The 24,649-nt window shown below is 39.8% G+C and overlaps 1 protein-coding gene across 1 annotated transcript in view; it reads right to left on the bottom strand.

The window, feature by feature from the left end:
- The window catches only part of dgkg (diacylglycerol kinase, gamma), a 185,885-nt gene that overhangs the window by 143,573 nt on the left and 17,663 nt on the right, over positions 1-24,649 (bottom strand). The window contains exons 2-3 of the mRNA XM_080902601.1: positions 14,394-14,869; positions 7,155-7,231 (exon numbers count right to left, since the gene is read on the bottom strand). Of these exons, the coding sequence (XP_080758727.1) occupies positions 7,155-7,231; positions 14,394-14,460 (144 nt within the window). The 5' untranslated portion in view covers positions 14,461-14,869. The remainder of the gene's footprint in view (positions 1-7,154; positions 7,232-14,393; positions 14,870-24,649) is intronic.

Below are 24,649 nucleotides of genomic sequence, written 5' to 3'. Positions count from 1 at the left end.
TTTTTTTTGAAAGCAAAACCACTTGGTCTAGAATTTGGGCAAGGCATCTGAGGAATCATCTGTTCATAATAGTTATTTTACTCATATATACTGTACTGCTGAAAAACCCTATATAAGACGGAAAAACTAGCGTATTTCTTGGAGAGTTGTCAACTGCTTCTATTAGTTAAAACAATGTTGTTCAGTGATGACGAGTGTCCGTACTTGAAAGGTTGATCATTCTGTCGACCAAGCTTGGTGTCACAGGCTGGGTCTCTGGGTCTTATTTTGTAATTTTGAAGTTCTCATTTTAGTTTGGTGATTATAAGTTTGTGTGTTATTCTTATTTCGGGTTTAGTGGAGGTTTAGGTTAACGATTACTTATCAGCTGTCTCCTTGGTTTCTGTGTGTCGTTCCTTGTCTAGACTGTCATGTGTTTTAGGTCTGTTAAGCTTGTGTTGTCATGTGTAAGTCTCCATGTTTCCTATTTTATTTTGAAAAGGGTCTGGTGTTCTGTGTTCATGTGGTTAGTTTTACTCCCCCCTGTTTCATTCGAGTCAGCTGTGTCCTCATGTGTCTCCACTTCCCCTGATCACCTCATGTGTGTATTAAAGTCCTCAGTCTTCGTGTGCTCAGCATTGTGTTGTATGTGGATCTTACCCTTGTTGTAGAAATCCTAGTCCAGTTCATAGTGTCTTAGTTGAATCATAGTTTCACAGTCTAGTTTGTTTTCTCGCTTTGATTTATGTTTCATGTATATCAGCCGAAATAAAGGCTCGCCATTTGTTAGTATTAATTCTGTTCCTTCGCCTGTGTCCGCACCTGGGTCCTCCATACACACTCCACCGTGACACTTGGCTCTAATCCAGCATAGGTGCTATCAGAAAACAGCAATTGAGACTGCAAATTAAGGAGTCTGCACCTCAGAATGGAGAGAAAAAAGGTTTTATGACAATTGTTTAGTTGGGACAGGGTCGGGATCTTGTGCTTTGCAATTTCGCAATGGTCCTCAAACTTGTGCAGAGAGCAGACATTATGTTGTTTCAAACTGACACAAATTTTGTGTGAAGGATCATTACTAATGATGAGTTGGTTCTCCAGTGAAGCCTCGGCAGTTTTCCACAGTTTTCAGATGAGTCGATAGTTTCCAGGCCTGGATGCAGAATTTCAGGTAATGAACGAGGCCGGAAGCAAGCCTGTGTTTTTTGGTTTGTTTTTGATTTGTCTTCAGGCAACTTTATTCCCAAAACTGGAAATCAAAATGAAGGATCGCCATTTTGACACACACGAGGAGATCCAGCACTCCTCACAGAGGCACAAGTACAAAGGGTCCATAACAGGACTTCTGCATTGGGATCTAAAAATAGCAGCTGGACTCAAAACGTTTTGATAACCTCTTATAAGGGCTCCCATCACTACCAAAGCTGTCTGTCATATTCTTCTTAGTGGGTTGTTTAAGAGTTCTGTTTCAATAATAATAATAATAATAATAATAATAATAATAATAATAATAATAATAATAAACAAAAAAGTAAATACAAGTAAAACTAGCAAATATATTAAGGTTGTACAGAATTTAGTATGTTCTAAAATAGTAGAAAGTACAATTGATTCTTTTCACTTTGAAGACAGACACACTTTTAAAATGCTTCTGTTCTGCAGGTTTGGAGCTGCTGTAACTGATGCCCATCGGAGAAGAGCACACAGTGGTAAGGATCCGCCCTCAGCTCAACACTGCTAACCTAACCCTGAGAGCTCCCAAATCCTGCCAGGCATTATTCATATCACTCGCTTCTCCTTATTTGGCCAAAAACACTGCAAGGCTTTAATCCGGTGTCCATCGTGTAGCACAGCAGATTCAGTCAAATATGCTCATGTGCACACATACCACAGAACGTACTTTATATGAAATCAGGACATACAAAAAGCTGCTTTTCATAGGTTGATACAGTGCTTTGAATCGAAGTACCTCCAGATGCAGTTGCAAAAATTCTCATCCCTCTGGGAAACACTTTTTCCCGAGAGCAACTACAGGCTGTTCTCTGTGTGAGCGAGCTCAAGGCTGCTGAACTGTAAATATCTCCCAAATGACACTTTTACATGCTCCATTTAATCTTCTTCTTCTTTTTCTTCTTTTAGCCCGTCTGTCAAATGCTTTGATTGACTTTGCTTATGCATCACTGTTCCATCCACAGCTATCATTTTTGATCAGCTCTAAGCACCTGAGCAGAGAACTGCTGGGCCAGGCATGAATGAAGAACCTGCCCCAGAACTACTAGCGCGTGCTAAACAAGCAAATTCTAAGGTGTGCTTTTATAAGTTAACTACTAGAAGTTGCAAGAACAGCTAAAAAATCTTCATAAAGTAAAAAGTGAGCTGGGTTTGAGCCTGCCCCAGATCGTTTCCTGCGTGTCATTCCATCACACTCTCTCGAACAGCTTTCCTGTCTACTCTCTCCACTGTGCCGTCAAATAAAGGCTTAAAATGCCAAAAATAGAATCTAAAAAAAGAATAGCGAGTGGTTCTTTGATTGGATACAGTTGCTAGACCCTGATACTGCTGCTTAAAGCAGTCACTTAAACAGAGGAAAAAAGAGCACCACAAAAGCAGGATTTGTTCATATCTACTTATAACAAATAAAAGACTGCCTGCAATAAAAGTTTACCACCTCTGTGAAGTGGAGAAAAGCCCCAGCTAGCTTCCTCATGGAAGAAAAAAAACTGACTTTACAGCAGCCACAAATCCATCCATTCCTTTCTATTTCCTTTACCAGATTCAGGGTCTCAGGAGCCAAAGTCCACCATGGACAGGTAGCCAGTTTGACACAGAGTTGACAGAGAGAGAGATACAGCAGGCAAAATAAGTACTGAACACATCACCAGTTTTTTAAGTAAATATATTTACTTTTTTCTTTTTTTTTTTTTTTCTTTTTTTTTTTGCCTGTCCCGTTTGGCTCTTTTGCCATCAGAATTGTTGTCTAAAGGCAAAGAAAGATGCCCAACGGATTTACTTTACCAAATTGACCATCCCAGCCTTGCCGTAATGGTCCATTTGATTCACCTTTTATTGTTTATTTTATTTTCACTTACTGAATATGGGACAGACTTCACTGGGGGAAAGAAGGGGAGAAAGAAAGAGGGAAAGAGAAACAGCTGAGAAGAGGGACGGGGGAGAAGGGCAAAAGACAAAAACCAACAGAATGAGCAGAAAAAAGAAAAAAAAGAAGAAGAAAAAAAGAAAAAAAATGCATATATCAATCACCTGGGTCACCTGCTGAGAAAGAAAAAAGAAAACAAGTAAATATATTTCCAAAGGTGCTATTGACATGAAATTCTCACCAGATGTCAGTAACAACCTATCCAATCCACACATGCAAAGAAATCAAACCATATATTCATTCATTAGTAGTTTAAATTCTTCTGTAACCAATCTCATTATTATGTTTGCAACATTAAAGTTGCAAAGGTCTCGAGAGAGCTCATTGGTTGTACCCATCGTGAGAGGTTTCTTGTGTGATACGTTGGTAATGAGACACCTTTTTATAGGCCATCAGTTGGGACTAAGCCAGCTGATATTAATTAGCACTGCAAGATTTTTTTCTAATTAATTTCTAATTGATAGTGTATGGTGTCTTGATTTCCATGCTTTTTTCACGTATTCAATACTTTTTCCCTGTGTCATTTCTGATTATTGCACATAAGTTATGGACATCTATGGTTTGATTTCTTTGCATGAGTGGTTTGGATGGGTTGTTACCAAAATCTGGTGAGATGTCAAGGAGCTTTAGAAATATATTTCCTTAGAAAATTGGTGCCATGTTCAATACTCAGTACTTATTTTACTGGCTGTAGAACAGCGGTCCTCAACCTTGGCGCCATGGACCAGTTTAATGTCAGACAACATTTTCACGGACCGGCCTTTTAATACAACAAAATAAAACGATACGACCAAGACAAAAACTGTGGTATTTTGTTAATATAATAATAAACATGAATTCGCTGTGTAATTGTGTAACTTTATTAGCAGCGTCCTCCAGAAATGTGCCAACAACACTGAGAGTAACATCCTCCTCTCTGCCCCTTAATGCACTCTGGTCGCTATGGTAACGTGTAAATATTACTTTCAAAATAAAACACTCCTACAACACGGGAAAAGACCCAGGGAAACCGAGTTAATGATGAAAACCCTCAAAACCATAAATTTCACACCCGAGCCTCAACTCTCGCGGCCCGGTAGCAAACGAATCAAGGACCGGTACCGGTCCGTGGCCCGGGGGTTGGGGACTGCTGCTGTAGAAGAACATTCACACCTACAGCCAATTTAGAGTCACCTATGAACACACACAGAGACACAAGGAAAACATCCTGTGAACACTCTGTAAATCACAAATATTAGATATATTTTTCAAAAACATAGTGAGAACAGGCAACAATGACTGGTTCCTAAAAATAAAGATAACACTTTCTACAAGCTGTCAACACCAACTAAGCCCAGCTGGAAGTGACCCAGTCTGTCTGGTTTTGATCAGCCAGCACATCCAAATCACATCAACCTGACAATCATGAAGTGCACACCCAACTTAAACATTTTAAGCACATAAATAATTCGCATGTCTCAAAAACAGCTCTCCAAACATTTGCACTGTTTCATTGAAACCTTGGCCAACAAACAAAGTGCATAGAGCAAAGGCAAAAGGCATCACTCCCACACTGTCATGACAGATGCTTATAGAGACTGCGCCTGTTGTTAAAAGAAATCTGTGGGTGTGATGTTCAGTCTTTGTTTCTCAGTCACTCATCAGTCACTGAGAATGATAGGGCGATATTTATTTGTTTGCTAAATTGGAGAAAACCCAACAACACCGACAGCTCCATGTGTCAGTGATTTTTCATTATTATTATTATCAGTGTAAAAATTCCGGACCACACTTTGGCTAAAAATAAAAGCTCAATAAAAACAATGAGTGAGTGGGAAGAAAGAAAGGTCTACTTCCTGAGTGGATTCCACAACAGCTAGCTTGATGCAGCGATGACTCATTGGGGGTTATGTATGCGCACACGCACAGACACACATGCACAAGCGCACACACACTGATGGATGGCAGATGCAGGGCTAGAGTCGTCACGGTGGCGCCAGGTGACAACGGGGTCTCAGAAAGCCCACGTGAACATTAAGTCTGGTTCTGTGGCGCCAAATGTCCAGCCAGGCTGTTAGTTGTGTCATCGCAAATACTGAGGACAATCGTACAGCCAAGTGGAGGTGATAATGAACAGAGTAAGAAAGAAAAATGAGGCTCTCATATGAGAATATAAAGGTGGCAGGGAGAGGCTGAACATCACATGAGAACATAGATTTAATGAACATCAGTTGATTACCTTCACCAGTCCTCCACTCCGACGTATAAAATTAGCCCTAAGCCATAAGAAATGTTAAACCATGACTCTAACCTAAATAGCTGTCTGATGCATAAGAATAGGAGATCACGAACAACAATAACAACTAACCCTTTAATATTATGATGTAGCTTTTGTTAAGATTTAGTTCAGAATACAGGCACAAAAATAATTCTTTAACTAAATACACTGGAGCTCTAATTGTGCTTTTTTACGATTAGAGGCTTTTTGTAAAAACAAAAGACCAAAAAAGACCATCGTACAAAAATAAATAAACAGAATGTCAGTGACGTAGTGACTCATTGTCAGGGTCCCCGAGCAGTTATGGTGTATGCTGTAAAAGCTGCTGGTCATGATGTCGGTTTGGATATGTGGTGAGAGGGAAACATGCAGATGAAACCAGGAGATGTCCTTACTGAATCATCAGAGCTGAACAGGTGATGGAGAAACAGGTTTACCTTTTAGGTGACATGAATGAGTTGAAGGGAAGTTATGAACTGTTTCTGAGAGACAAATAACACCAGGATCCTTTTCTAAGTAGCTGACAGCTGGTAACTGTGCAGGGGCGGATCTAGCAAAGTTTTGCCAGGGGGCCAGGTAGGGCATTAACAGGGAAAGGGGGCACAAAGAAATACTTTTCTTTCTTATTCTCATTTAAAATATCTAGCTTTTATTAAATAATTATCTGAATCTTACGAACAAAGTTTTTATCTGACGTAAAATGTATAGAAATCATACATATACCAAAAAGACTGTACATCACTGTCACAACAGCGTTTGTTTTCATTCAAAGGCTTTATAGCTTTAATACCTGGTGGGCTGGTCTGTAGTGAAAATGCCCGATTTTTTTGTCCCAGTCCAGCTCTGCGGGTTAATACTGGCAGTGTCACCATGCCAGCTGACTGTATTTATCATCAGCCAGTGTTGTTCTTTATACATCAATATTACCATAGTTTACCATGAGGCAGCATAGAAAGTATTTACTTGCTTTCAGGTTTTATTCAAATGTTAGTCTTTTCATTTGTTTCCCCACTTTTTCCCTGTTTCAAAATCAAACACCAGTTTGTGAGAAGATTGTCTTCTTTTTTTTAATAGGCAGATAAAGTTTTGCATTGGCATTGGCTAATTGTTAAAAATGTTATAAAAATTTTAATATTCAAAAATGTTTTTGCCCAAAACATATGTGCACTATATGTCAGTAAAAATACTATGCAAATATTGCTGTCCTTGAATGCTGAATAAACACTGACAAAGCACTGATTGTATCTCTTGTACTTTATCAACGCAGTATCTAAAAACTTTACAACCTAACGGTTGGTAGGATTTTTTTTTAACATTATCTGCCAATTACATCTGTCACCCTTCTCCAAATCTGTGCCGCTACCTGGCCCCCCCAACAAAAATTTTCTAGACACGCCACTGCCTAAGAAATATAGTAGTGCTGTTCAAAGCCCAGACGATGATATAAACATTTTTCCACCAAAAGCCGCAGACACAGGAGTCTACAATACAGCTGGGAGCTGATCTGCTGACATCAGGTGGCAGGTAGTGATGAATTTCGGGCTGTGTTTAAACACAGATAATCATCCTAAATTTGGGGCTGACCTAGCATTTCGAAGACTCATAGAACCCTGAGTTAGAGGAACTTAACAAGCACCTGAATAATGAGGCTGATTCTGTTTTTGTTAGTGTGCAGGAAAGAGTCAGAATATCAAGCAGAAAGGGACAAAAGATCAAAGTGCAAGAAGAATAATGGAGCAGGGAATTGTGCTGCAGACACACCTGCTCTGGATTGTATTTGGAAAGGACTCCTCCACCATGAAACTCCTCCAGCACATCCTTCAGCTTCTTTGTGGAGTCTGAAGAGGCAAGAGAAAAACTGAGTAAACACAGAGCAATGTATTTTACTTTGACTCACATACATCTTAGCCAAAATGAGGATACAAAAAATAAATAAACATGATACAACTCATAAATAAATTCCCAGATAAACACTCTCATCTGTAAGAAGGCGCTCTGGATCAGTTAAGCTGGTGAGTCAGCCTTGTTAAAAGGGGAAAGGGACATTGCGTAGTTCTCACTTTTTGATGCAAATCCTTTATACGCACACACTAAATGCCTTTGTGCAGAATACTGACCTCATCCCACAGCCATCTATCTAATAATTAGAAAGACCAAATATACATGTGTGCATGAAAACCACAGGACCACCATCACCGCAACACATACACAACAGGGTGGCTGTAGCTCAGGAGGTAGAGCAGGTCACCTACTGATCGGAAGGTTGGTGGTTCGATCCCTGGCTCCTCCAGTCTGCATGTCAAGTGTCCTTGGGCAAGATACTAACCCGAATTTGCTCTCCGATGCGTCCATCAGAGTATGAATGCGTATGAATGTCGTTAGAAAGCACTATGTATAGATAAAGTGGGTGTGATTGGGTGAATTAGGCATGTTTTATACAGCGCTGTGAGTACTCCGTGAGTACGGTGGCCCCTAGAGACAAAGCACGTACAATCTCCAAAACACTTGCAAATTCCAAAACACATGCAAACTCCAAAACACATGCAAAATCCAAAACACGTACAAACTCCAAAACACTTGCAAAATCCAAAACACGTACAAACTAAAAAACACGTACAAACTCCAAAACACGTACAAACTCCAAAACACGTACAAACTAAAAAACACGTACAAACTCCAAAACACGTACAAACTCCAAAACACTTGCAAAATCCAAAACACTTGCAAACTCAAAAACACATGCAAATTCCAAAACACAACGGAAGTGCTCCAGGACGCTAGGGGCAGTGTTGAGCTTTTGTTACCTAGTAACTACACAAGCCAGGAAGTACCAATGACCGGATTTGGGGTCTGCAGCCTTAAAGGCCGCATTTTAAGGCCGATTACGTCACAGCGACAAGAGAAGGCTTTCCCAATTCAAAGGCTGCTCGAAATGCGGCCCTCAAATGCGTCCATAATTTCCCTGAATTTTAAGGATGGGTCGGTGTAGCCTTCATGGCCCAACATATCCCAGACTTCATAGTGCGGTGGTGGTGTGGATAATTTTGCCGAAAAAAAACGGTGGAAGCGGAGCGGAGGAAGAGTAAACTTTCAGAAGTAAGTACTGAATATTATGTCACTAATTTATGCGCAAATATTTTTTTAATGAAGAACATTAAACCATTATTGTTGGCCACATGTCGGGAAAGTTATGTGACATTAGTGATGTCTGTACTTTCAGAATTAACTTGGTTTTAAAGCCTTTACTTTAAAAAATATATATATAGTCGACCTTAATCTTACAGAGAATGTGATGATTTTATGGATAATTAAAGTCAGTCATATATCCACAAACACAACAAGCTGAAAGTCAGTGATGCTGCTCGGTTTGCAGTCCTGAATATCACAGCACAAGGAGGATTCACTGCACTGTTAATGTTAGCTATGTTATATTGCTGCCTCTGTTCGGTGGTGTTGAGCCAAACGGACTTTAACGTGTGTTTGAACAGCTGACGGTTCACTCGTTAAGCTGAAAGAAAGATGCTTTAATCGCAGGAGTCACACATGTGTCCACTGTACCATCTGGGAACTCCTCTTGTTTCGTAATAACACAAACACTAAATCCTCCTTCTTTTGTGCTGTTTTGTAGCAGTGTATACACCTGAGACTGTCACCTGTCTGTCTGTCCTGCACTCGCTCTCTGTTTCTTTTTCTCTGATTGTGGAATAAAAGTATGAACATGTGTTTATAAGTCACACTTGTGTTTGAATCCTGCAGCTTATCACACATTTGATTTCCATGTGTGACAACTGCAAGTGTCCAGAGTGAGGACAGACTGAGGGACCCACTGCTGCACATCATCTGATGATCCACCAGGACAAACTCAGCAGTGTGTGAGGAAGAGGAGGAGGAAGAGCCAGCAGCAGCTGACAGATGGAGAGAATAGACAGACCGTTCCCTGTTTGTGAAGGACTGCTAGAAAAGTTTAAAATAACTAATTGTCTGTCCTGAATCAGTCTTATTAGGTAATGTTCAAATAATTTTATCATTCCAGTGTTTTCAGTGTGGGAGAAAGTACTCAGGGCCTTCAAGTTACACACTATGAAAGGCAGCAACAAGTTTAATATTCAGAAACCTAAAGTATGTATCAGCAGCAGAATGGAGCTAAAAACAAATGTTTGTTTCAGTTCTATGAAGCTTTGAGTATTTTGGATCAGTAGCACTGCTGTGTTTGTTGCATCATATTGCTGTAATTGTTTATATGCTTTATATATTCTGAGGTAAGTTGATCTATAGTGTTACATCATATTCTATAAGGATGTTATGTGTTTGTAGACTTTCTGCCCAGTTTGACCCATTTAGCAGACGTCAGCCTGTTTAAGGCTCTGATATCTATTCTGTATGACTTACAGCAGTTATGACATGGTCTGATTTTCTCACCCAATAAAGGAATATTTCATATATCAGTCTACTCTTCATTTTATCAGAAACAGTTATCACAGCTTGTACATTTTCTTTTTATAAATATATGTAAGCAATGAGCCAAATTTAGTAATGCCAGCATACTGAAGGAACAACATTTGTCTCTTATATATGATACACCTATATATGCACTGTCAAAGATACTTGTCTTTGAGTGAAGATTTAAGGTGATAAGACATATAAATAACTGAATCTGTACTGAAGCTCAGTATTTGAGAGTAGAAAAGTGCTATATAAGAATCAGTCCATTTACCATCTGCTCCAGGCCTAGTTTCACTGGTAATCTCAGCGTTATGGAAGTAAATCTGTTGGGCATCTTTCTTTGCCTTTAGACAATAATTCTGATGGCAAAAGAGCCAAACGGGACAGGCAAAAAAAAGAAAGAAAAAAGTGTTATGGAAGTATGGAAGTGTTTCCTATATCTGCTGTGATTAGAGTGACACAAGGAGACAAATGCAGAGAATGAGGATACAGTCTCAGGTAATGTGAGACGTGGGTTAAAATACCCGATCTAGTGAGGAGACACAAATCCCTTTGCAGCTGTATCACAAAAGGCACAGGGGGTAAATTCTTGCCAAATTAAAGTATCTGGAGCTTTTGATAACAAGAGAGCAGCCAAAAATATTTTTGATACACTATATTGTCAAAAATGTTCACTCACCCATTCAAATTATTGTATTCCTCGCTACATTTTTTCTCTAAGGCAGCCAAGGTCAAAAACCCTGCTGGAGCACAGACGCAGCAAGAAAAAAGGAGGGCTTGGAGGGTGGGTTTTTGTGTGTGTGTGTGTGTGTGTAGGTGGCTTCATTAATCCACTGTGCTACTTCCACATGTTAAGTGTAAGAAAGTGCATTGTTTCTAAAAACATGCAAGTTCCTCCTCTGTAATGTGTCATTAAGTTTCTTCCATGGGAATAACTCTTCCTGCCTTAAAGAGTTTATTTTCTAAATGAGTATGCATGGATATATATGCAAATCCCTCCACTGCGTCTCCAACTCCATACATATTCACCATATCTCTGCCAAACACTAACTGTGTGCTACAGTAGGGTAAGTTGCACTGTGTGAGTAATTCACTAGACATGTCATAAACGGTTTCTAACAAAAGAATGGTGAATTTTGCAGGTTAACCAGTAAAACTCATTACCTCCCATCATGACATTTACAGGGAGTGCAGAATTATTAGGCAAGTTGTATTTTTGAGGAATAATTTTATTATTGAACAACAACCATGTTCTCAATGAACCCAAAAAACTCATTAATATCAAAGCTGAATGTTTTTGGAAGTAGTTTTTAGTTTGTTTTTAGTTTTAGCTATTTTAGGGGGATATCTGTGTGTGCAGGTGACTATTACTGTGCATAATTATTAGGCAACTTAACAAAAACAAATATATACCCATTTCAATTATTTATTTTTACCAGTGAAACCAATATAACATCTCCACATTCACAAATATACATTTCTGACATTCAAAAACAAAACAAAAACAAATCAGCGACCAATATAGCCACCTTTCTTTGCAAGGACACTCAAAAGCCTGCCATCCATGGATTCTGTCAGTGTTTTGATCTGTTCACCATCAACATTGCGTGCAGCAGCAACCACAGCCTCCCAGACACTGTTCAGAGAGGTGTACTGTTTTCCCTCCTTGTAAATCTCACATTTGATGGACCACAGGTTCTCAATGGGGTTCAGATCAGGTGAACAAGGAGGCCATGTCATTAGTTTTTCTTCTTTTATACCCTTTCTTGCCAGCCACGCTGTGGAGTACTTGGACGCGTGTGATGGAGCATTGTCCTGCATGAAAATCATGTTTTTCTTGAAGGATGCAGACTTCTTCCTGTACCACTGCTTGAAGAAGGTGTCTTCCAGAAACTGGCAGTAGGACTGGGAGTTGAGCTTGACTCCATCCTCAACCCGAAAAGGCCCCACAAGCTCATCTTTGATGATACCAGCCCAAACCAGTACTCCACCTCCACCTTGCTGGCGTCTGAGTCGGACTGGAGCTCTCTGCCCTTTACCAATCCAGCCACGGGCCCATCCATCTGGCCCATCAAGACTCACTCTCATTTCATCAGTCCATAAAACCTTAGAAAAATCAGTCTTGAGATATTTCTTGGCCCAGTCTTGACGTTTCAGCTTGTGTGTCTTGTTCAGTGGTGGTCGTCTTTCAGCCTTTCTTACCTTGGCCATGTCTCTGAGTATTGCACACCTTGTGCTTTTGGGCACTCCAGTGATGTTGCAGCTCTGAAATATGGCCAAACTGGTGGCAAGTGGCATCTTGGCAGCTGCACGCTTGACTTTTCTCAGTTCATGGGCAGTTATTTTGCGCCTTGGTTTTTCCACACGCTTCTTGCGACCCTGTTGACTATTTTGAATGAAACGCTTGATTGTTCGATGATCACGCTTCAGAAGCTTTGCAATGTTGAGACTGCTGCATCCCTCTGCAAGATATCTCACTATTTTTGACTTTTCTGAGCCTGTCAAGTCCTTCTTTTGACCCATTTTGCCAAAGGAAAGGACGTTGCCTAATAATTATGCACACCTGATATAGGGTGTTGATGTCATTAGACCACACCCCTTTTCATTACAGAGATGCACATCACCTAATATGCTTAATTGGTAGTAGGCTTTCGAGCCTATACAGCTTGGAGTAAGACAACATGCATGAAGAGGATGATGTGGACAAAATACTCATTTGCCTAATAATTCTGCACTCCCTGTATTTAGTTAAAAAGCAGCAATAATGAGTTCAAGGATTTCAGCCATATACCAGGGTGGCATTGCCTGTGCTGTAGAGATCTTTGCATTCCTCCATGGATATGCCTCCGCAGGCCATCATGTTACCAGCAGCATAACCTCCTCCACGGCTTCTCCAGAAACTTTCATGTCTGTCATACGTGCTCAGAATGAATCATCAGTGAAAAGCACATGGCATCAGTGGTGGACGTGCCAATTCAGTATTCTGTGGCGAATGCGACACAAGGCAGTGAGCACAGGGCCCACAAGAGGACATTAGGCCCTCATGAAGTCAGTTTCTGATTTTTTGGTCTAAGATATTCACACCAGTGGCCTGCTGGAGGTAATTTTGTTGCTCTGAAAGTGCTCATCCTATTCCTCTTTGCACAAAAGAGCAGATATCAGTAACGTGATAGATGAGGACCTTCTACAGCTCAGCTACTCTAGCCCTCCTAGAGTAACCGCCTCTCCTAGAATCTCCTCCATGCTTTTGAGGCTGTGCTGGGAGACACAGCCAACTTTCTGCCAATGAAAGATAGTGATGTGCCATCTAGGAGAGGTTGGACTACCAACCTGGGTGGTGTCCAGGTACCGCCTCATGCTACCAGTAGTGACACTGACCCTAGGTACAGTAAATGCAAAACTAGTGGGGGAAAAAACAGCCAAAAATGATAGGGAGTGAAAAATGTCAGTGGGCTCCACCTGTAAAACCATTTATGTTTTGGGGGTTGTCTCCTTGTTGCCCCTCTAGTGCACCTGTTGAAACTGAAAAACGCCACTTTGTGCATCACTGTTTTAGGTACAGCTGTATATTAAATTAATAATACAGTATTTGGAGAGATAGAGATTCAAACAGTCCTAATACCACTCCAATGACAACATCAGTGACAGCTTTAAATCAGAGCATACACAGTAAAATAGTCCTATGCATGACTTTTCTATCATCTTTAGGGGAACACCTACTATTATCACCATGAAAAGATTGGGGTTAATGGCTCTGCAATCAGCCGGTGAATCTTACATGTTGCATGCTGTTCGTGTGGGTCTATAAGACAATGACTTATGCATGATTGTGTAATTCCTCGGTGGAATAGCTTCCGTGAGAGAATCACACTCTGTTCATCACTCACAATGACACGCACAATCCAGCAGGAGCAAGAAGACAGATGCTCCTTTGACTAACAAATGCAGCTGACAGTGAGGGAAGAGATAGCCACAAGGCTTATTCAGCAGGCTAATAAGTGGCAAACAGTCATGCAATACAAATCAAGCAGGTTGAAGGGCCAGTGTTTGGATCCCTCCGATTGCTTTATGTATAAATATGACATATATATGTCTATAAAATACTGATCCCAATGTCAGCTGCTTCCTTGCCACGAGGGGTCACCACAGCAGGCTGGTCTACATGTTTTATGTGGCAGATTTTTACAACAGATGCTCTTCTTGACATGGCCCCAAAGTGGCTTTGCAATTCTAGCTAAAACAGAACCAGTACCCCTTTTCTCACCACTGGAGGCAGTATTTAAACGCATGCATGGATACATCACTTAACTGTAAATATACATAATTTGAAATGTTGTGCACATTATCATAAATAAACATCTAATTATCTAATTAAAAATAGGCTTAGGCTGCTGGAGGACTGCATGATTTGGACTGGCAAACAAAGCTTTTGAGTAACATCTAATGCATACATGAATGTGCTATACACAAATGGAGACACATACAGACAAACCTCATTATATGTACCTAAATCTGCCATGCAAACAAATCTCCGGACAAAGTCACATGGGTACTCACATTCACTGTACTGCTGCAGCTGGCTAAACTCAGCCGGGCTCAGACACACCCAGCTACTGTCTCCCATGCTGCCTGAAGCCAGGGGCTGAGCTCTTGGTGTCAGTCCACGAGTGCTGCAGTGGGAACTGATGGCTATCCTTCGGTCACGTTGTGTAAAAAGACTGAGAAGAAGAGGTTTTGGGATGTCATCGCTCCTACTTTACGAGAACCATAGGAGGGCAAGCTGAAAAAACTGAGGCCACATGAACAGTGGGGGAGGGAAGACGATGTTTATATTTCCCTCCCTGGATATTTAATTTGTCCCTTTGAATCACAAAATAAAATAGCATAGGATTTTAGTCTACTCGATCCAGTTCAGCCACTGAAGCAATGAGACCAATGGGAAGTCTGTCCACAAAGGCTGCTAACTGATCCTGATCACCGGAAGATGGCACAAGTTTTCTCAGCATGCCCACATCAAAAATCCCTTTTTTGTCCTGGAGAAAGAGAGAGGGAGAGGAAAAAGAGAGAAAAGAGAAACAAATTTATTGAGTTGATCATCAGGCTTCTCTGATTCGATATGAAATATGTAGATAGCCTCATGTTAGCAGGCACAACGGAGAAATGAATGGGAGGAGGAAAAGAAGCAACAAGTATGAACAAAAAACGATTTATAAAAGTGAGGGGCGGACAGCTGAGGGAAATGCTGCAAAATTAAACCACCAGTCTGCCTTTAAAGTTTCCTATTTGTGACAAATGTATTACTTTTCTACAGCTGACCTGGGAAATTTGAAACGATGCAGATACATTTTTGGAGCCTTTTGTCTTCTGAACATTTCCCGTGGGAAATACATTGTAAGTGCACGACAAGAAAAGTCCCTGTAGACTCAAGCAGCTCATTTTTTAATGCTGGAATCATATTGTTAACATTATGTTTGCAAAGCTCTGCCCAACCTGAGCTTTGTTGTTTTGTCGCATTACAGTTGTTATTATATACTAGTATAGCCATTTAATACAGAATCATTTGCTCTGTGATTTTCAGCATGATGACAATTAAACTACTAAAATGGATATATGTGACGTGATTAGGGGTGGGTTTTTATAATCGATTCATCGATTAAAATCGATTCTGGCTTGGATAACGTAAAATCGATTCATTAAAATCCTGAATCGATTTTTTAATATAAATTTATTTTGTCCGAAATGCCAGAATCTCTGGTGACATCTCACAAAATTTCAAGAACCACCAAACAGTAAATGAGAGCAGGTACAGGGATTCTGCACATAGACTTAAACACACAGCGCGACCCGCGGATCAGAATCAGTTAGATGTCGCCTTTCTCACAGTCGGGGCTGAAAGCCGACAGCTCGCTGATCCGGGTCCGCGCTTTGTGTTCACGCCCTTTATGCGCTGATTCTAAAGCTGTTAGTTTGATCTCTCTCCAAACAATATTGACCGAATCAGCAGCAAAAGAAGATCCAAACGCTTCACATAAACATCGTCATGAATTCACTCTTTTACTGTTTTGCTTCCATTGCGATGCGCAGCTCTCTCTCTCTCCCTCCCCCTCCCCCCCCCCCCCTCTCTCTCTCGAACAGTTTCGCTTTCTTCATTATTCGCTTGCTTGTTACACAAGTCTACTGTTGCTTACAGCGCTGTCGGCCGCTGTTTTTTTCCCTTTTACATTCTTCCGAAAAGAAAACCTCATTTCTGCTGTTCAATACTGAACAAATTTAAACTTTTTAATATTATTCAAAATGCAAAATGCTTAGCCGTGTGTCTAATAAAACCGCTGTAACGTCAGAGGTAATGTTGATTAATTAATGGTTTTCTTTCGTTTTTGATGTACTGCAGAATATTTTTATAAAATCCCAGGCCAGGAAAATCACCTACATGTTTTTCTGTGTTTTATCTTCAGCTACTTTGACACAAAGGCATCTGCTGTGATGCTCACACCTTGGATAAAGTCTTGAGAGTGTCAGCTTCCTTTTTATAGATACAAAAATATGTAAATGTCCTGATCTGAATTATATCTCTGACTGTCAAAATTTCCCAGATTTAAATCGAATCGAATCGAATTAAATCGAATCGTGGATCGAATCGATTCGGGACCTTGTGAATCGGAATTGAATCGATTCTAGAAATCAGTGACGATACCCAGCCCTAGACGTGATAGTGCAATTTGTGTACAACTGAACAACACCATGGTCTTATTTAAATGGTTCACTTGCTGATAATCAACTAGTACCACTTCTTAGTGTTCACTACTTCAGCACTGGACCTGCTATAAACGTGGTTTTCATCCCCTATGACCTGCAGCATGTTTGTAACAGGGTTTTGGTCACTTTAGACCTAACCCCGGATTTTGAAGCTATTTTCATAGCAATTTTATTGTTCCATAAGTCTAAAAATTATGATTGGTACTTGTGTAAAACTGCATGTGCTCCAAGGTAGTGATTTAAAACATTTTTAACATTAAAAGAGCTGGCATATGAGCCCTTCTTAAAGTAAATGGTAAATGGAAAGGTTCTTAGATAGCGCTTTTCTACTCTCACTGAGCACTTAAAGCACTCAATACAACTCATACATTCACCCATTCACACAAGCACTTTATCGAAGGTTTTTTTGAGTAGGTGACCCGCTCTACTACCTGAGCTACAGCCACCCCAAAAGCTTTCTATTTCTTCTAGTGGCCACAGATAGTATAGCAAAAAAAAACAAAAACAAAAAACAGTTCTATTTGTTTACTCCTTTTTTAGCATCTTGTTTTTATTTCATGTGTATTTTATTAATGTTAATAGTAACATTAGAAAGCACAGGTGTGTTCTGTAACATCAACGATGGCTGCATTCCACTTAGTCCACTAGAATGGCGTACAGCCACCTCTGCTTTCTATCATACTTTCATAAAGTCTGCTGAGAAAAAGTCTTTTCACTGATGGAACCATCTGAAACTTTACCAGAAGCTCAAAGCACGAGGTAAAACTTGGAGGTTTCCAGTGTAAAAGTGTAAAAAACAAAAGGAGATATTATCCATCTTGGCTCCTGGAAGAATCTGTGCTTGTGCTTTTTGTGTAAATTAGAAATGAGAGGATTTATTTGACTGATGTTGGAGTACACGTAGTTCCAAAAGAGAAGAGATAAAAGCACGGGTGACTAACTCTAATTTACCGAGGGAATAACAAGAGCTTATTTTTAGAAATGATTCTCAACTGAATGAAATATGGCTAGAAAACGGTTGTTATTTGTAACCCTTCAAAGCTCTGATTAGCATAAAAGCACTTGGGATTCTAGCCATTGCTTCACATCTGAGCCAGTTGGAGACACCGTGAACTACTGAGAGAGAATGCACTCGGAATTACTATAGTATTTGGACTTTAGGGTGCTAAACATTTACTACACGGGTAATGCTCAAGTCAAACAACAGAGGTAAAAATGTATAGTTAAATAACATAAAAATACAGCTCAGCACAGCTGTGTTTTGATGTTATTCACTTGTTTATATCAAAACAATAGTTACACTGTAAATATGTCACTGATGTGATTTGTATGCTGTATGCTCTCACACAATTCTTGTGTGTGTGTAATGTCACTAAAAACCTCCCTGTTATTGCTTTGGTTTCTAGCAGATTGCTTCGGTCACCACTAGTTTGTATGAAAAATGCTGTCAAATACTGGTGTGAGATGGTATAGGTGGGCTGACAAGTATGAAAATGGTTGGTGACCCTGAAAGGCAAAAGTCAGGTCTGAGTTGCCATCAAAGCCAGGACTGAGGAAACATGCGTAAGCTAAACACATATATATATATGATTTATGCATGTTTACTTAGCTAAATTGGGGCGACCGTGGCTCAGGGGGTTGGGAATCGCATCTGTAACCGGAAGGTCGCCGGTTCGATCCCTGGGCTCTCTGTCCTGGTCATTGTGTCCTTGGGCAAGACACTTTACCCTACTTGCCTACTGGTGTTGGCCAGAGGGGCCGATGGCGCGATATGGCAGCCTCGCTTCTGTCAGTCTGCCCCAGGGCAGCTGTGGCTACAACCATAGCTTGCCTCCAGCAGTGTGTGAATGTGAGAGTGAATGAATAGTGGTATTGTAAAGTGCTTTGGGTGCCTTGAAAAGCGCTATATAAATCCAATCCATTATTAAATGTAGTTTTTATCTTATCTAAATTTATAGCGAGCATAATTACCAAATCATAGATGAAAACATAAATGTAATGTAGGATTGCAACACATAGGCTACTGGTTTTGGAATTTAGCTGTTTCATGTCTGTATTTGCATTTTTGTGAATGAGTCAGTGCTAAAAGACTGATTTGATTAGTAACCCAGTGACTCTAAATAGCAGAGCTTTTACAGTTTAAACCCAGCTTCTTTGTAGATAATGTAATAGTCATGCATCATTAAACTGCATACATGGCACGCCTAATGAATTTCAGAAAACTTGACCTCAAATCTTGATCTTGATCTTGAGGTCACCAGGCTTTGAATTAGTCCTGGAAAATTACATTTCACCTCTTTCTCAAGTTATTGTGTTCACAAGATTTTCAGAAAACATGACTTTGGACCTTGATCTTGAGGTCAAGATCACTGAGATTTGAACTTACCAAAGATTTTCAGTAGATGCACCTGTGGTATCGATTTAAAACTCCAATGTGGTCTTGTGTTCGCAAACATAAAAATGCAAATGTTCATCATGTATTCCCTGCTGTTGCAACCAAGTGAAATATCACTGAAACATAATAGTTTTTGTCAATAATCACCTTATAGCAATACTGTGAGTCAGTACTCTATTTTCTTTATATATTTTATACATTCCTTTATCTAAATATTTAAACATTAAATTACAGGGTAAAAATACAAAATAAATAGCTAAACACCAGAAATGATATAACCAGAAATTATTATAAACACACCACAAAATAAAAATGTGACATGCACTGTATGTATGTATATTATAATATTCAGGATACTTAAAAGTTTGCACTGAAAATCAAACAGTCAAACATTTATTCGTATGAATATTTGCTTTGCTGCCCTTTATATTACCTTATCTTAGTTCTGTGTTTCAGTCAGAAATACCTTCTGCCAAAAAGCCCTAAAGGAATACTTCCCAGCAAAAATCCAGTGGGCATAACCTGCACCCCCAGCAGTACATAGTGTATACTTTAAACACCTCTGCTGCTTTTAGGAGGTTTTGTTTGCAGAAGCAACACAAGGCCTTTTTAATTTCGCTCGGGTTTTACAGAAAGGACTCTTCAGTCCAAACATTATCACAGGGAAACTGTGTCATGCTTTATTCCTTAATATTCTCCCTTCGTCCTCTATCAGGTGCTCGCCTCACTCCCGGACTACATGCGAAAACAGCCAGCAGCATGCTGTAACAGGCTGTGCATGTTTACTGATGTTACTAATGGGAAGGGAACAAAGGGGAGGTCTATATGTACATGCTGTGAATCCATGACTGAAAGACAGAGCACGTGCAGATCAAGGGTAGTGGGCCTCCCCCTCTGAGCAGAGAGGGATTCTGTTTTGCTCATGAGGTTGCCTGGCAACTGTGACGTAACAGGAGTACATGACAAAGAGAGGCAAAGAGGGAAACAGGAATCACTATGGCTGCTATGACCAGATGTAACTACATGCCATGGATCGATACTGCACATGAACATATAAACCATGCAGATTGTTTACTGAACCACAAAATATCTTCAAGGATTGGTTTAACTAGTGCCTAGTCAGTCTAACTGCTAGGTGCTGATAAATACTAGTAGACAATAATTACTACTGTGTCTGTAATATAATATTAAGCAATTGTAAGATTGACCTATATTTTAAGGGTATATGCCTAAATTAGGCATAAACTGAGGTTGCTCCCTCTGCACTGCTGCTACGAAAACAAAAGTGCCAACCGTCCAAAAATATTTTCATCTCTCCTTCTTTCTTTGGCTTGTACATTTTCTCCGGTCTTGTTTGTGTTTCTTAGTTATTCCATTAACTTTTCCCTTTCTTGTTCCAACTACTTTTAGTGCTTTTAGTTTTCTGCTTTCCTGCCTTACATAAATTAGTTAACTCTACCTGGAAATACCAGCGTAATTCTGCTTTTTATTAGGTTACTGTGAATGTTTTTAGTGATTTTGAACATTAACGTGAAGCAATCAAATAACAACAAAAGAAACAATGAAGTGAGTTCACCAGTGGGAAGACGCGGTGCACTAGATGGTGGAAAATCGATTGAAAAGTAAAAGGAAAGTGACATGTCCAGCGGACTACTTGAAGGATACCAGTCTGTGTATTATGCAGAATAAAGAACATCAGAGTGCTTGTTTATTAAAGTTAGCTTGATAATGGTAATTAATTGCTCCACAGTTGGATTTTGAATGGATAAAATTCTGCTGGACTGAAGTGTCTTTGGGCTTGTTTTGGCAGTTAAAACTAGCTTTCATAACTACTGTTACCACTGTATACCCTGAAAACATATTTTATTCCATTTAAAAGTAAAAACTTAAAAAAAAATGAATGTGTTTTCTGTTTTACAGAAGTTGACAGAGTGAATGCAGTTTGGGCCACCAGGTGTTTACAACTGGTAAACCATATGCAAATAATGAGCAGAGGCAACTTTACATGAAGCTTGTTGTTGCCATACTGGCTGGTTAAATGACCATTATATCTCAGCAAAGACTTTCAATACTGTTTGTGGGTGCAAATAAAAAATTAAAAAAAGAAATTAATGAATTTTACAAACTTTTGTTTGTAAAAAATTATTTTTAACAAATTAACAAAATGCAATGAAATTTAATGATTCAACATCAGCTGGACTTTTAAGAAAAAAATCCATAAGACAAGGACACAAAAAGCTAATGTTGCATAAGTATCAATAAAAAAGCCAGTCAAACCTCGGTGGAGTTATGGGAGTTAGATCTTCATAGCAACAATTGGTCTTTTCACTCAGAGGTTTTTAATTCACAAAGTGACCTAACATACCTAGTGTAAAATCAGGAAATATACTAGGATGTGAGAGTAACGTCAGTCTTTGTATATGCCTCTCTCTCAGAGAGTGATATATATATTTTTATGAAATAAAGCAAGTATTCCTGAGTCCCTCCAGTCTTTAATTCATTCTCAATAAGCCAGTCAAAACAGAGCTGAGCTGTATGAGCCTCCGCATTAAAACTGTTGCCTGTGATTTTAAAATGCGACGGTGACTCATAGAGCTTTGCAAAGAAAAATAGAAGGGTTATTTACACCTCCATGCACATTATGTTCATTCTGCATGCCGGAAAAAGCAATAGCACCTTTACCAGATACATAGTTTTTTAAGTTGCATTTAGGTGGCAGACAACAAAAAGGCATTGTAGTGAAACAGGTCATCTTACACGTGGTCACCAGAGTAGGCCCATAAAGTACCATCGAAAGATGGCAGGGAAGACATACGAATGAGACATCACCACCATGGAGGCTCAGCAGGTTATCTAAGGTCACCAGAGCAGCTGTAGAGCCCCTGGAGGGACACCCTGCATGGGTTTTGGGTCTGACAAATGCACACATCCACAGACGTCTCTTTCCTTTCCTCCAGTAATTTTTGGCTAGTAAGGATCAAGCTTTGTTACACTGGCTTTGTTTTCCTGATTTCCCGTATCGCCTTGTTGTTTTCCATGTGTTTTGAGACTTGTTTATTGTTCATATGCTACATGTTAGCTACTGTAGAATAGCAGCCTTTGACACTGTTGCCAGGTTGGTGGCACTTTAATTTGGAAGAGGCAAATATGCATGTAAACATTTAATGCTTTTAGAGTTGCATATAATTACTGTATGTCACTGCTCTGTTTATTTACACTTACAGCAGCTCTTCTGTCACTGTGGTGCTACAAAAGGTCCACCAAAACTTATGGATGTGTTTTAAAGAATAGCACAGCACTTCAGAATGTTTGGACATATGTGTGTAAGCTACATTATCATAAAATGAAAGGAACCACCCTTTAAAGCCGCATGAGGATCGCAAACTCTGCACAAACCACAATGCGTGGGTGGTGAGACTGAACCAAAACAGTGAAGTTGTGGGCTGGACAGCTTAACAGTGAGCGGAAACTCACTATAAAGCTCAGTGAAACCAAAAGCAGCAGATATAAGAGATGATTCATTGTAAATTCAGCACTACAAGCAACATCTTCCATAATAGACTTATTTTGGTATTAGTAAAGAAATTTTCCCTATATCAAACAAATTTGTCAGCCTGCTGCACTGCATTTTTCAACTGACAGTCTGTGGTTGACAACAGTTATCTTTAGAACAGACCAGCTAGAGAGCAACATCTCCACACTGTTCTGACGTAAAGAGGTTTTAAGAGTTGAGACAAATCCACTTACTCATTGGCATGGAGACAGTCAATAATAGCTGGTTTAAAGTTATTGATCGCAATATTTTACATAATGAAAACAAAGACTATAACATGTCCTCTTTAGGTCAAAATATGGTTAATTATCAAACTTAGAGATCCGTCCACAGTTGAACGTCAGACTGGCTGTCTGACGTTAAACTGTCCCTTACAACTTTGTTTGTTTTGGTGCCTTTTGGAACATTTTTGAAGGAATTGTGTAACAAATAATGTGACTTACTCCGTGGTGCAACCCATCCAAGCAGTTTGTGAGTGCGAGTGAGTGAAATTCTAGTATTTTATTAGTCTGTTACTTATCATGTTTGCTAGCGTTGGGAACCTCTATGGTTTAAACATATAATAGTTTCATTTATTTCTTTGAATGACAAAATAAAGGCAAGAAATACAGTCATCCAAATTTCCTCGACTAAAACTATGATAGCAGAAAGTTGAATATGTGCCATTTTATTACCGTTCAATCTGAACCTACGTACCACTCCGGTCTGATGTCTCAGCATTCACTAGCAGGACATGTTGCAAGATATTAAGCATGTAGAGAGAGAAGCACTGCCAAATTAGGATAGTGATGATGAGTTCAGTGATACGACAGAAGAAGGAAGGGAGTGTAAACAGGGACATGATTATGTGCAGAGAGGACTAAATGGAGATGAGTCTGCAGGATAAAAGCAGAAGGTTGATTCATAGTCCAGTCATCAGAATTCCAACTAAGAAATTGTGAGGCAATGCACTTCAGTGTAAAACTGGAAGCCAAATGCCATGCAGCATGCTTCTGACGTCCCCACTGTAGAGGGCTAAACAGGATACTGTGGACTGGGAAGGCCCCTTCTACAGGAAGAGTGTTTTGATAGCTGAAGCTATGTTCTGAGACAAAGTATTTTTCCCTGTCCGCTGCAGGAAGCCATAGGACTGTGTGACCATATGATTAAATGGATAGAGACAGCAGCTTTTTTCTGTGTCAAACATCAGTCACTTACAGCACTGAGATAATCTTCATGATCCAAGCACTTCTAAATATAGACATCCTGTCATAACTGGGTCGGTAGATTACCAAAACACTTTAGAAACCTCACATTCTAGCTCCAGTTCACACCTGCATTATGTAGTAGCTCATACTGCAATGCTGCATTGTCTGCCTATGTTTTAATGAAACAAAGGCAGACAAAGCCTATGTTTCACTGAACTGAGGATTGAGTGTTTTTGGTGCAATTCATTTCTTTTACTCTAAAACTGTATTTTTCCTCAGATCTACTCTGACACAAGAGCTCAGCTTATATATCAGTAGACACACTTGAATTCAACTTGTTTGTGAATGTTTATAATGGGGAAACGTTTATCATTTCCACCCACAACAGAAAGCCCTACCATTTGACAGCCTTTAAACCCCACCCAGTGAGTGAGAAAGTGAGAAAGAGAAGGTAATCTCGAAGACTGAACCACGTGAAATTTAAATGAATTTATGTGTAAGTTCAATACGGAAGATGTGTAATCACTCTTCTGCCTGCTTTTCTAAGTGTCCAGCTGCTTTTCTGCTCTTTACAGGACTATTGCCTTCTCACTCTGTCAGTCTCAATACTGGCATCATTACTCTAGTCCAGTCATCTTCCAATATAACCCACCTCATCCCCAGCTCCACCTCAGTCACCTCAGCCAGAGCTCTAGTCAAGCCTCAGTCCTCATCTTCACCACCACCAGCATCTAGACTGCAGGGGGTCCTGTTCTAAATCGCATCAGTCCTGGGATTCCCGATCTGCCATGATGTGTGATCAGAGTCTAATTGCCACATTTATTTCTCAATCTCAATAAATAATGCTAAATTCTTCCAAGTGATCTCTCCTTATTGGACTAATTTCCACATGGAAATTACCAAGCCTGGCTCACACAGATGA

The sequence above is a fragment of the Rhamphochromis sp. 'chilingali' genome (assembly GCF_963969265.1).
Source record: "Rhamphochromis sp. 'chilingali' genome assembly, chromosome: 14".
In the NCBI taxonomy this organism is placed as follows: Eukaryota; Metazoa; Chordata; class Actinopteri; order Cichliformes; family Cichlidae; genus Rhamphochromis; species Rhamphochromis sp. 'chilingali'.
The sequence above is the reverse complement of the archived record's forward strand: the minus strand, read 5'-3'. Positions and strand labels throughout refer to the sequence as shown.